The sequence below is a fragment of the Scylla paramamosain genome, chromosome 4, assembly GCF_035594125.1.
Source record: "Scylla paramamosain isolate STU-SP2022 chromosome 4, ASM3559412v1, whole genome shotgun sequence".
Classification (NCBI taxonomy): Eukaryota; Metazoa; Arthropoda; class Malacostraca; order Decapoda; family Portunidae; genus Scylla; species Scylla paramamosain.
Window position 1 is genome coordinate 19810384 of NC_087154.1, and position 13472 is coordinate 19823855.

Here is a 13472-nt window from a genome sequence, read left to right on the forward strand (position 1 = left end):
AGAGACAGGAGATGATGCTTCCACATTTGTCATTAGTCCAGCATCCACACAGGGAGAGGCACCTGTTCATTCCAAACAGCATTCCTATAAATTCAGTGGCAAAGAAGAACTGGTTATTTGACCTCAAGTAAATTCAGTTACCGGCAAAGTTGAACCCATCGATATGTATAAATTATTAATCACTGATGATCTTTTGAACACAATTGTTTCCCAGACGAATGTGTATGCACAAAAAAATAAAAAAATAAATAAATAAATCAATAAATCAATGAAGGTCTCCTAACAGGTGGGTCAAGGCTAATCTCATGGAAAACCACAAAGGATGAACTGAAGAAGTTCATTAGTATAATTTTATACATGGGGATTGTTGTCATGCCAGAAATTTCTTCTTACTGGAGTAAGAGCAAGCTTTATGCAGATTCTTTTGCTAGTAGTGTGATGACAAGGGTGAGGTTTGAAATCATTCTTAGATACATACATTTCAGGGATAATACTGATGCTGATGATCAACTGACCCATTAATCAAAGTAAGACCTTTTGGTCAATGCCATTAGACTGCTGTCAGGCTGTTTATAACCCAGGGCCTAACTTTGTGATTGATGAGAACATGGTTCCATTTAACAGTAGAATTAATCTTCCTGGGAAAGCACACATATATGGATTCAAGTTGTACAAGGCATGCACTCCAAGCAGGTATACACGGAATTTCAAAATCCATGCAGGAAGTCAACAAAAGGGTTGTGGTCTAAACCCCAAAGAAAACCTAACAGTAGAACTCTGAAGATCTTTTTTTTTTTTTTTTTTTTTTTTTTTTTATGTAGGAAGGATACTGGCCAAGGGCAACAAAAATCTAATAAAAAAAATGCCCACTGAAATGCCAGTCCCTAAAAGGGTCAAAGCAGTGGTCAAAAATTGGTGGATAAGTGTCTTGAAACCTCCCTCTTGAAGGAATTCAAGTCATAGGAAGGTGGAAATACAGAAGCAGGCAAGGAGTTCCAGAGTTTACCAGAGAAAGGGATGAATGATTGAGAATACTGGTTAACTCTTGCGTTAGAGAGGTGGACAGAATAGGAGTGAGAGAAAGAAGAAAGTCTTGTGCAGCGAGGCCGCGGAAGGAGGGGAGGCATGCAGTTAGCAAGATCAGAAGAGCAGTTAGCATGAAAATAGCGGTAGAAGACAGCTAGAGATGCAACATTGCGGCGGTGAGAGAGAGGCTGAAGACAGTCAGTTAGAGGAGAGGAGTTGATGAGACGAAAAGCTTTTGATTCCACCCTGTCTAGAACAGCAGTATGCGTGGAACCCCCCCAGACATGTGAAGCATACTCCATACATGGACGGATAAGGCCCTTGTACAGAGTTAGCAGCTGCGGGGGTGAGAAAAACTGGCGGAGACGTCTCAGAACACCTAACTTCATGGAAGCTGTTTTAGCTAGAGATGAGATGTGAAGTTTCCAGTTCAGATTATAAGTAAAGGACAGACCGAGGATGTTCAGTGTAGAAGAGGGGGATAGTTGAGTGTCATTGAAGAAGAGGGGATAGTTGTCTGGAAGATTGTGTCGAGTTGATAGATGGAGGAATTGAGTTTTTGAGGCATTGAACAATACCAAGTTTGCTCTGCCCCAATCAGAAATTTTAGAAAGATCAGAAGTCAGGCGTTCTGTGGCTTCCATGCGTGATATGTTTACCTCCTGAAGGGTTGGACGTCTATGAAAAGACGTGGAAAAGTGCAGGGTGGTATCATCAGCATAGGAGTGGATAGGACAAGAAGTTTGTTTTAGAAGATCATTAATGAATAATAAGAAGAGAGTGGGTGACAGGACAGAACCCTGAGGAACACCACTGTTAATAGATTTAGGAGAAGAACAGTGACCGTCTACCACAGCAGCAATAGAACGGTCAGAAAGGAAACTTGAGATGAAGTTACAGAGAGAAGGATAGAAACCGTAGGAGGGTAGTTTGGAAATCAAAGCTTTGTGCCAGACTCTATCAAAGGCTTTTGATATGTCCAAGGCAACAGCAAAAGTTTCACCAAAGTCTCTAAAAGAGGATGACCAAGACTCAGTAAGGAAAGCCAGAAGATCACCAGTCGAGCGGCCTTGACGGAACCCATACTGGCGATCAGATAGAAGGTTGTGAAGTGATAGATGTTTAAGAATCTTCCTGTTGAGGATAGATTCAAAAACTTTAGATAAGCAGGAAATTAAAGCAATAGGACGGTAGTTTGAGGGATTAGAGCGGTCACCCTTTTTAGGAACAGGTTGAATGTAGGCAAACTTCCAGCAAGAAGGAAAGATAGATGTTGACAGACAGAGCTGAAAGAGTTTGACTAGGCAAGGTGCAAGCACGGAGGCACAGTTTCGGAGAACAATAGGAGGGACCCCATCAGGTCCATAAGCCTTCTGAGGGTTTAGGCCAGCGAGGGCATGGAAAACATCATTACGAAGAATTTTAATACGAGGCATGAAGTAGTCAGAGGGTGGAGGAGAGGGAGGAACAAGCCCAGAATCGTCCAAGGTAGAGTTTTTAGCAAAGGTTTGAGCAAAGAGTTCAGCTTTAGAAATAGATGTGATAGCAGTGGTGCCATCTGGTTGAAGTAGAGGAGGGAAAGAAGAAGAAGCAAAGTTATTGGAGATATTTTTGGCTAGATGCCAGAAATCACGAGGGGAGTTAGATCTTGAAAGGTTTTGACATTTTCTGTTAATGAAGGAGTTTTTGGCTAGTTGGAGAACAGACTTGGCATGGTTCCGGGCAGAAATATAAAGTGCATGAGATTCTGGTGAAGGAAGGCTTAAGTACCTTTTGTGGGCCACCTCTCTATCATGTATAGCACGAGAACAAGCTGTGTTAAACCAAGGTTTAGAAGGTTTAGGACGAGAAAAAGAGTGAGGAATGTACGCCTCCATGCCAGACACTATCACCTCTGTTATGCGCTCAGCACACAAAGACGGGTCTCTGACACGGAAGCAGTAGTCATTCCAAGGAAAATCAGCAAAATACCGCCTCAGGTCCCCCCAACTAGCAGAGGCAAAACGCCAGAGGCACCTTCGCTTAGGGGGATCCTGAGGAGGGATTGGAGTGATAGGACAAGATAAAGATATGAGATTGTGATCGGAGGAGCCCAACGGAGAAGAAAGGGTGACAGCATAAGCAGAAGGATTAGAGGTCAGGAAAAGGTCAAGAATGTTGGGCGTATCTCCAAGACGGTCAGGAATACGAGTAGGGTGTTGCACCAATTGCTCTAGGTCATGGAGGATAGCAAAGTTGTAGGCTAGTTCACCAGGATGGTCAGTGAAGGGAGAGGAAAGCCAAAGCTGGTGGTGAACATTGAAGTCTCCAAGAATGGAGATCTCTGCAAAAGGGAAGAGGGTCAGAATGTGCTCCACTTTGGAAGTTAAGTAGTCAAAGAATTTCTTATAGTCAGAGGAGTTAGGAGAGAGGTATACAGCACAGATAAATTTAGTATGAGAATGACTCTGTAGTCGTAGCCAGATGGTGGAAAACTCGGAAGATTCAAGAGCGTGGGCACGAGAGCAGGTTAAGTCATTGCGCACATAAACGCAGCATCCAGCTTTGGATCGAAAATGAGGATAGAGAAAGTAGGAGGGAACAGAAAAGAGGCTACTGTCAGTTGCCTCAGACACCTGAGTTTCAGTGAGGAAAAGAAGATGAGGTTTAGAAGAGGAGAGGTGGTGTTCTACAGATTGAAAATTAGATCTTAGACCGCGAATGTTGCAGAAGTTAATGAAGAAAAAGTTGAGGGGGGTGTCAAGACACTTAGGGTCGTCGACGGAAAGGCAGTCCGACCTGGGGACATTTATGGTCCCCTCCCCAGATGGGGACTCCGAGGCTGGTGTAGGAGTCGCCATGATTTTAAAATTTTTGGAGTGAAGGGTGTGTGTGTTATTAGGTGCTTGTAGTTTTGTGTGGAGGAAGAGAGTTGTCTTTAGAGGGCAGGCTGTGACTACCCCCTTGTGTTGTGAGACACAAAGGGAAACGTTCAGTGAGGTCACAGCTGGGTTTAATGATAAGTTCACAGCACCCCCTGAACAGTGCTTTAGACCTCACTGGGAGTAATTATCGTTTCGGCAGGTGTCTACTGCCTCCTATTTGAAAAAGGTGCTGTTCTCTATGCTGACAATTACAGCAATTCAGTGACATTAGCAGAGTACGTGTTAGATAAGAAAACCTATCTATGTGAACCCTCAAGAGCACAAGGAAATACCTTCCTAAGGAAGTTCCTGAAAGTATAAAAAAAAATAAATAAATAAATAAATAAATAAAAAAATAAAAGGATTGGAGAACAGCAAGGGTGTGAAGGTTTTCAAATGAAGGGATAAAATAAATGTTTTGACTATCTCTACTATGCTTGAACATAGTGATCAATTAGTTCCTGGTGGCAAGCTAAATAAAAGAAAAAAAGAGGTTTTGAAGCCAGAAAATGTTATGGCATACAGCAACACAAAAGAAAGGTGCAGATGTATCAGACCTGTAGGCATCTTACTATAGTCCACTGAGAAAAAGTAAAAAATGGTACAGAAAGTTGGTGTTTGAGCTGATTGCTGGACTGTCAGTAGTAAATGCATGGGTCCTCCACTTGTCAGTATTTCCCCAGGGCTAAGATGAATCAGCTACAATTTTGAGAGGTTTTAGTATATTCATTTACTGGAGAAGAACCTGAAGACATTAGACCTGGAAAAAGCCCTGGAGTCATATCAGGGCAGAGGATTATCCAGACAATGATTGAGAAAGATGGACCTATGAGAGATACAAGAAAAAATATGTCATGGTTGCTATAAAAAAAAATTTTTCTTTCTGAAGGACCTAAGGAAGCCAGAATTAAAACTAGAATAGTAAACACACACTGTCCAGAGCATGAAGATAAGCCATACCTGTGTATTATGTTCTTTGCAGAGAAGTACAGTGCATAAACAGCATATAAATAGTTTTCCTTTTGTTACATAGAAAATGTTTAATGTTATTGGATTTACTATTATTAGGTTTTGTAAAGATATGCTTATTGCATGATTTTGGTTTATTTCATAATCATGGGAAGGACTCAAGTGTTATATATATATAAATATATATATATATATATATATATATATATATATATATATATATATATATATATATATATATATATATATATATATATATATATATATATATATATATATATATATATGTATATATATATATGTATATGTATATATATATATATATATATATATATATATATATATATATATATATATATATATATATATATATATATATATATATATATATATATATATATATATATATATATATATATATATATATAAAAGGCCTAAATGTACTTACACACATGGAGACATGACACCAGCTTACCACCAATCATGCATCCTAGAACTTGACAAATACACATACTCACCTCCCACCAGAGCCAGAAGGAAGGTGGAGTGCTGGAGGAGACTGAACCGCACTTCCTCTGAGTGTGTGGCCAGCAGCCTCAGGCTCTCCACCACCCGAGGCACACACTCCACACTCACATTCTCGCTCTGCCCTCGCTGTGCAAAGAACAAGAACTGCCTGCATGACTTTTGAGGCATCTGAGCATGGTACATTCATCTACTAGATTTTACATGAGCATCAAACAGCAATGAAGATATGATAATTACAATGTAATATTAAGATATGATACAGTACATTTTTCATTATGATATGCATGCTAAAAATTAATGGGATTGTCCATGATCCTAGACAACCCACAATGTTTTTTCAGCTTGACAATTAGGTAGGTGAAGAACAAAAACAATGAGAGAGAGAGAGAGAGAGAGAGATGAAAGGCCCGCTGAATATACTGTTCCCAGGAAAGTGATTTTTTCTCTTTAAACAGTACACACTTCATGAAATAAAATGACAATGAAATTACAAGAAAGGAGCTGTGTTCTTAACAAAAATTATCATTATACCGTATTATTAATTTTTAAAGCTATTATACACTTCAAGATCTTATGGAGAGAGAGAGAGAGAGAGAGAGAGAGAGAGAGAGAGAGAGAGAGAGAGAGAGAGAGAGAGAGAGAGAGAGAGAGAGAGAGAGAGAGAGAGAGAGAGAGAGAGAGAGAGAGAGAGAGAGAGAGAGAGAGAGAGAGAGAGAGAGAGAGAGAGAGAGAGAGAGAGAGAGAGAGAGAGAGAGAGAGAGAGAGAGAGAGAGAGAGAGAGAGAGAGAGAGAGAGAGAGAGAGAGAGAGAGAGAGAGAGAGAGAGAGAGAGAGAGAGAGAGAGAGAGAGAGAGAGAGAGAGAGAGAGAGAGAGAGAGAGAGAGAGAGAGAGAGAGAGAGAGAGAGAGAGAGAGAGAGAGAGAGAGAGAGAGAGAGAGAGAGAGAGAGGGAGAGAGAGAGAGAGAGAGGGAGAGAGGGAGAGAGAGAGAGAGGGAGGGAGAGGGAGGGAGAGGGAGGGAGGGAGAGGGAGGGAGAGGGAGAGAGGGAGGGAGAGGGAGAGAGGGAGGGAGAGGGAGAGAGGGAGAGAGGGAGAGGGGGAGAGAGGGAGAGGGGGAGAGAGGGAGAGGGGGAGAGTGGGAGAGAGGGAGAGTGGGAGAGACGGAGAGTGGGAGAGGGAGAGGGAGAGGGGGAGAGGGAGAGGGGGAGAGGGAGAGGGGGAGAGGGAGAGTGGGAGAGGGAGAGTGGGAGAGGGAGAGGGAGAGTGGGAGAGAGAGAGAGAGAGAGAGAGAGAGAGAGAGAGAGAGAGAGAGAGAGAGAGAGAGAGAGAGAGAGAGAGAGAGAGAGAGAGAGAGAGAGAGAGAGAGAGAGAGAGAGAGAGAGAGAGAGAGAGAGAGAGAGAGAGAGAGAGAGAGCATTTGACAGTATTGTAATTCACACAAAACCTATCAAACAAATGAGTCCTCAACACTGTCATCTCACCCTGAGCATGTTGAGGAAGGTCTGCACCAGGAACGGGAGAGAACACAGCCTTAGAAATGACTTGTGAAGGTTTGGGTCCTCAAGAAGAAAGGCCAATTGTGTCCAAGCTGCCTTCTGCACCCCGGCCTCCAACCCCATGCCCTGGATCAGCTCCACCACCTTCAGCAGTCCTCCCTCCTGCTCCACACACATGAGTCATTACCTCACTGCCTCCTTTCACCAAGTGTCTCATTCATTCAGCATTCCTGTACTTTTCCTCACAAGTGTTTATTGTTGCTTATTTTAACCCTCAAATCCCTCATTGCTGATTCTTGCATTACAACTTTTAAGTCACTCAAACACCAGGATCAATTTGATGCTCTCACAATTTCACTATTCCGTCTCACTAGTTTTTTCTTCATGGGTCTTAATGTCATTGATTCTCTATTGCCTAACTCATGTTAGCCACTTTTTACACATCCTGTCTTTGCATGAACAGAAAACATTTATAAGCTATCTTAACACACTGGAGCAAGTGAAAGGTGATCCTTATACCTCGACCAGCTTAGGATAGGTATCTTGTACAAGACACATTCAATATACAGATACACAAAGACAGCCTTAGGATAGGCTTTTTATACAACACATGTTCAATATAGACATACATTATAAACCAGTCTATTTTACAATTTTGCCACTGAGTTATGAAATAAACCTTGGAATTGCCACACAGTGGTTAAGGGCAAATCCTCAAACATCCAAACGACTCACCTCTGTCTCCAGGTTGCAGGTGCGGCTGATGTGTACTGGATGCCTCAGGATGAAGAGGTCACTGTGGATGGTGATGCTGTACAGGAGGGAGTCAAAGCAAAGGTCAGCAATTGTACGGTTCAGTTTCTGGCAGAAATGGAAGAAAGGGCCACTTCTTGCCTCCTGGCGGCGTAGAAAGAGACACTGTAGTTGGTAACGCAGTGCCTGCAGAGGAGTGTTACTGTGATCAATGCAAGGTACATCATTTGAATTTTTTCAGTGTAGTAACAGCAAATCAACACACTGGTAAATAAGCCACTGCAGTAACAACTCAACACAACAGTGAGTCGAGTTGTAACAGTAACTTAACATAAAAATAAGTTAAGAAAGCCATGATCAATATGGAATGAACAACAGAACATCAGTTTAATAACAAAAGTGATAAAAATTATGGCCCACACTGTCACCAGCAACTTAAAACAACAGAACATCAGTTTAATAACAAAAGTGATAAAAATTATGGCCCACACTGTCACCAGCAACTTAAAACAATAACTGTGTACCAGTTCAGGATTCACCTTGAGAGACAGCCCAGACAAATAAAAATAAAGATGAAAAGATGACTAGTTCCTTCATTTCAACTCTTTTAGTTATATTTTGCAATGTGCAGAGAATACAGATTTGTGTTCTTACAGCACACCAGTTCCTGTCCATCCCTGTGGTTTAATGAGCTTACCTGTGGGCTGTCTTGATCATACACTGCCTCAAAGATCTGATCTATGGCACGGCCCAGTGAGGAGGAAGGATCTGCCATGCACTGCAAATCTGGCAGACATGCATACCAACACTCAGCTGCTACAGTCCACACCGCAGCAGTCATGAAGCGCTGACCAAGCAGCAGGGTCAGCAGGGTCTCCCTTGATAGTTTGGCAACCTAAGGCAAAGAGGCACTCAGCAGTAGCTACCAATACACAAAATGGGCAAAAATATGAGGCAAATGAGTTGGCAATACAGACGGGAGACTGGTTGAAGTAGTAGTAGTATACATACAAGGTTATTCTCTTACATTCATACATATGTTATCTATTTATCTATTTTTTTTACTTACCTCTTTATTCTCATCAGCACACCCAGCAAACAAGAGAAACCTGATAATGCCTGGTGATAACAGGAGGAGAGCAGCTGGTGATCTGCTGCAGCTGGTGTCCAGTGTCTGAGCTGCCCCAATACTGTGTTCTGCCAGACCTAATATACTCTTGTACCTGAAGATCATCATCACTATTACCAAGATGCTCAAGACAATAAACAGAGACATTCATCACTACCTGGTGCCTTTTATTCCTTCTCAGAATCCATACTGATGATCAGATAGAACACAGAAAATTTGTTATCAAAGGGCAAAGGAGCAAGCCAGAAACATCCAATGTTGAATCTCCAGCACAGATCTGAGCCAAAAGACATAAGAAATGGTACTAATTAATAGACATAAAGCTGAAGAGAATACATGAAAATATACATAAACTATATCCACAGGTACTAACCCTTTGAGGCGGACAGATAGTATTGGAGAATGAAGGATCTGGAGCACCATGAATCTTGACTTGTCCAGCAGCTTGTCCGATATGCTGTTTTGTACTGCTTGTCTCCCAACACCCTGCAGGAGCCTCTCCAGGAAGGCAGCATCCTGAAGAACACTACAGCTGGGTAAGGCCTTTTCAGCAAGGTCAAGGAATGCCTTGATGTCTGAGTCAGATGCCTGCAGGAAACTTGAGGTGGCCTGAAGAGACTTGGCAGCAAAAACCAGGCACCTGACCTCATCCGCAGCTGTGGCATTAGCCTGGGTTAAGTACTGCAGCAAAGAATGATGCTGCTGTGGGTGCTGCAGGAAAAACCCACCTTCACAAAGCACCATCACCACAGCCTCACACACAGCATCATCCAGCACCTGCAAGGATTCCACATTACTTGGCAGCCATCCTAAACTCCTGAAAAGATGAACTTCAAAAGTTGCATTCTCACTTCACTTTCATATGAGATAATTTTTGAAGTCAAGCAGAGTTAATATAAGTATCATGATGGTACAATATTAGCACTCTCATTTCAACAAGACTTGGTAAGACAGATCATGTTCTTTTAATACCTGAGCAGCAGCCTCCACTGGCACAAGTGTTGTGAGGACATGATGCAGCAAGATGGAGCAGCAGTGAACTATCAGCACCCACCTTTCACCTCCTGTCACCTTTCTTGCTTCAAGGCTGCTCAGGATGAGATCCGACAGGGATGCAATGACCTTTAAGGATTAGATTTGATGATTAAGCCATTACAGAGGGAATGCTTATAAATGTCTAAATGTGTGAATGAATAAGTCTTTCTTTGGTTTCCCTCCCATTAAAGTGGTTTTCAGCATGGTACAGAGGAAGATAAATGAAATGTAAATATACATTACATGTATACAACAGTAACCAGTAATTATGTTAACTTTTAACATAATTATTAATGTTGCTGCTTCTAAAAATACAAGCTGTTGCTTTTTTTATTTTTACTGCCCATGAAAATGTTTTCTATCTGTGATTACATAAAATAATGAAGACTTTCAAGAGTATAAAAAAATATGTTTGCATTCAGCACCCACCATTTGTACTCCTGTGATGACCTCAGGTATCAGTGGTTCTCCCTCGCCCTCTCCTTCCTCTTCCAACTTCCACAGCAAGTCAGGAATAACACAGTTGTGCAGGAGTGCCACAGAGCTTGTCATGAGGCGGAGGGAAGCTGACTGAAGACTTGGCCTTTGGGAAGCCAGGAAGGGACAGGCAGCTTTCATGACCCGCAAACAATGGCCAGGAACAGTCACCTGATGCAGACCCAACAGGATGAACTCATCACCATCATCCTGTTCATGGACAGTTGACCCAAGAAGCTCCTGTGAGAAGAAGATTACATGAGTATACTCCCTTTAATCACCACTTGTCTCCTCACCATGAGATGGGATCCAAAAAATGAGTTGAAAAACCCAAGGAAACAAAATAGTGACTGGATAAAACAGCAACACAAAACTAAAAATTAAATTGCTTCAGTATCCTTTCTGCTTTCTGGGTAGAAAAGTCCATAGCCTTTCTCCTGTACTCCCTTTAGGAACTTGAACAATATATAGGGAATATATAGACATAGATTCTAAATCTTGCAGAAAGCATTTTTCATTATTTTCCTGGAGTCAGCAAGTAGAGACATTATGCAAATGATACCTAGGCTAAATTTATACACATCCAACTTCTTGCCACAAAACTTTACACTGATGATGATGATAATGATGAAAAGGAACACTGTGGCCATACTGATAATGATGGTTATGACAACAATGGTGGCAGTGATATTAAAGTGCTCCAGGGCAAGGCTCACCTGCCCAACCCCACTAAAAGGCTGAGGTTGGCCACTTTCCCCTAGTGGATCCTGCAGCTGGGGGTCAAGATGAGCAGCTGTCTGGGAATGTGGGGAGCAGCAGCTGATCCGAGTTTGGTTGGAGGGACTGTTCACCCCTGATGACGTGGCTGACACAACCTAGAAAAATCACATGTTCATTAAACTGAGGAACTAATCAAATGTTAACATGTCTCTGAAAACTTCATTAGCTAGTTTAGCAAGGAATCCAATTACAAAAATTATTATATAATTTCTCTACTTCTTTCTCTGTATGAGTGAATATTGTAAATGGTCAACTGTTTTCACTGTTTGTTTTTGAGTTCTATGCTCTGCCTCCATTCATACTTGTTGACTGATGTATTAAGAGTCCTAATATAATGTGTCTTGTGATTTTAGGCAGTAATGCTGGTGGATGGTATCACTAGTGGAGTGGAGGAGTGGGGAGGTAAACACCAAAAGAACAAAGTTATCCCACATATTGCTTCACACAATGTGGAAACACGAATCACACATGAACAGCAGGGCCAAGGGGTGGCCTGTGTCACCTCGCCAGTGCCAGGCCGGGTGTGTGGGTCCAGGAAGTGGTTCACACGGGAGGTGAGCAGTTGTGTCAGGCTGTGCAGGAAGTCACACGCAGGAACCTGCAGGTGCCATGCATCCTCTCCTTGTTCCATCAGGCAGCCATACACCACCTGTGGGATGTCATGATAACTATTACCATTACATTATCTTATTACCATCAACACCAGCAGCAGTAACAGCAAGACACATAACTAATACTATTTTTCTACATAAATTATGAGTCCAGAAATGAAGACATGCATTATGGTTGAAATCTTAATGGCTAAAAAATAATCTGTATGCTATAAGCACAGAACTTAAAGAAGCTAAAGAACCAATGTATGAACAAAAATTAAAATGACTGGAATGCATGAACAAAATTTAAAATGACTGCATTGCATGAACAAAAGTTATAATTACAATGAGCCAGACTGCATAGCTAATGAGACTCTGATATAGCCAAAATAAAAAATGTGAGAGAAGACCAAACACCACAATAGGCAACACACCTGCAGCACGGCTGGTCGCTGCAGCAGCACCTCGGCAGGGAAGTCCCTGAGCACCACGGTATCAAGAAAGAGCAATGACGCTTTCACTTCTGCTGTGTTGGAGCTCATGAGGGACTGTGCACTAGACTCCAGAACATGCTGGTCACTCCCTGTCAGTGCCTGGAAGCACAAAATAAATCGGTAAACAACAGACGGGTATGTTTCTCTTGTCCTACTCCACTGGAACTTCACAGAGACCAAAAAAGGGTCCAAGATGAACCCAGTGATATCTCAGAAATTTTACTACTGGGGACAAAGTTAACCTGTGACATCACCTTCAACACTAAACAGCCAACTTGAAAAAAAATGACACTACCATCTTAATCCTTGGGCCTCTATGGGGGCATAAACAAATCTTCACAGACCACAGCACCCCAGGGTCACTGCCCAGCATACTTAAATCTCTCAAGTTCAGAGCCAAACAGCACAACTGGTTTGCCTGTGCTGCACTTAATAGATCCATCACATTTACTGTATTTGATCTGACAGGATGATTGACCCAGATGATTGCAAACCTCTCACAGAGACCCTCAAGGCTGTGTTCCATTTATACCTGCCAGGGAAAGATGACAAACTGCAGCGGTGATTCCCTAACACCAGCAGCAACATCATGAGAGTCCTCCACAGTGGTCCAGTCACACATGTTCTCTTCACCAGCCCCCACCTCAGTGCACTCTTCATCACTGTAGTGAAATGGCTGACTTACTGACTAGTCAAATGACTAAAGAAATTAAACTCACTGAGAATTAATTCCTTTTGTTCTCTTTCTTAAATTTAACTTTATCAAGCTTGAATCATTATTTCTTCTCTTATCTTGATTACTGATCCACTTATCCTCCAATTCTGAATTATCCTTTTTTACCTTCCTTCAGGGACTAGCACTTCAGTAAGGCTTTTTTTTTTTTTTTTTTTGTTGCTCTAGGAAAGTGGCCCTTGTACATAAATAGAAGAGGATTTTGCATATAAGTATGTGTGTGACTCACCCAAAGCACTGTGAGTCTGGAATGAGCAGGCTGTGAGGAGGGCTGGAGTCTGGTGTCTCTGGTGCCACTGCTGCAGCAAGCCTTGCCTCTGAATCCTGAGGAGAACATACCCCTATAGCTCACACTCACAGCTTATTTCACTCCCTGCCTTAACTCATTTTAGTATGGTACATACATGACTTCAAAACAACTCAATGATAATATAAACTGGTACATTTTACTGAGTTGGGTATCTTCTACTCATTCTCTTAAATAATACTGAAAATGGTGGTCTTGTGCAAATACAAAAAAATCTAAAAGTGTATATAAGACATAGCAACACCTTATGTA

At 41.9% G+C, this 13472-nt stretch overlaps 1 protein-coding gene across 1 annotated transcript in view; it reads right to left on the reverse strand.

Moving 5' to 3' along the window:
* Positions 1 to 13472, reverse strand: part of LOC135099800 (rotatin-like) — a 29917-nt gene that overhangs the window by 11218 nt on the left and 5227 nt on the right. Inside the window, exons 4-16 of the mRNA XM_064002329.1 lie at positions 13143 to 13237; positions 12713 to 12842; positions 12121 to 12279; positions 11596 to 11742; positions 11030 to 11188; positions 10266 to 10553; positions 9774 to 9923; positions 9175 to 9578; positions 8742 to 8895; positions 8370 to 8567; positions 7655 to 7858; positions 6905 to 7081; positions 5417 to 5552 (exon numbers count right to left, since the gene is read on the reverse strand). Coding sequence (XP_063858399.1) covers positions 5417 to 5552; positions 6905 to 7081; positions 7655 to 7858; positions 8370 to 8567; positions 8742 to 8895; positions 9175 to 9578; positions 9774 to 9923; positions 10266 to 10553; positions 11030 to 11188; positions 11596 to 11742; positions 12121 to 12279; positions 12713 to 12842; positions 13143 to 13237 — 2401 coding nt within the window. The remainder of the gene's footprint in view (positions 1 to 5416; positions 5553 to 6904; positions 7082 to 7654; positions 7859 to 8369; positions 8568 to 8741; positions 8896 to 9174; positions 9579 to 9773; positions 9924 to 10265; positions 10554 to 11029; positions 11189 to 11595; positions 11743 to 12120; positions 12280 to 12712; positions 12843 to 13142; positions 13238 to 13472) is intronic.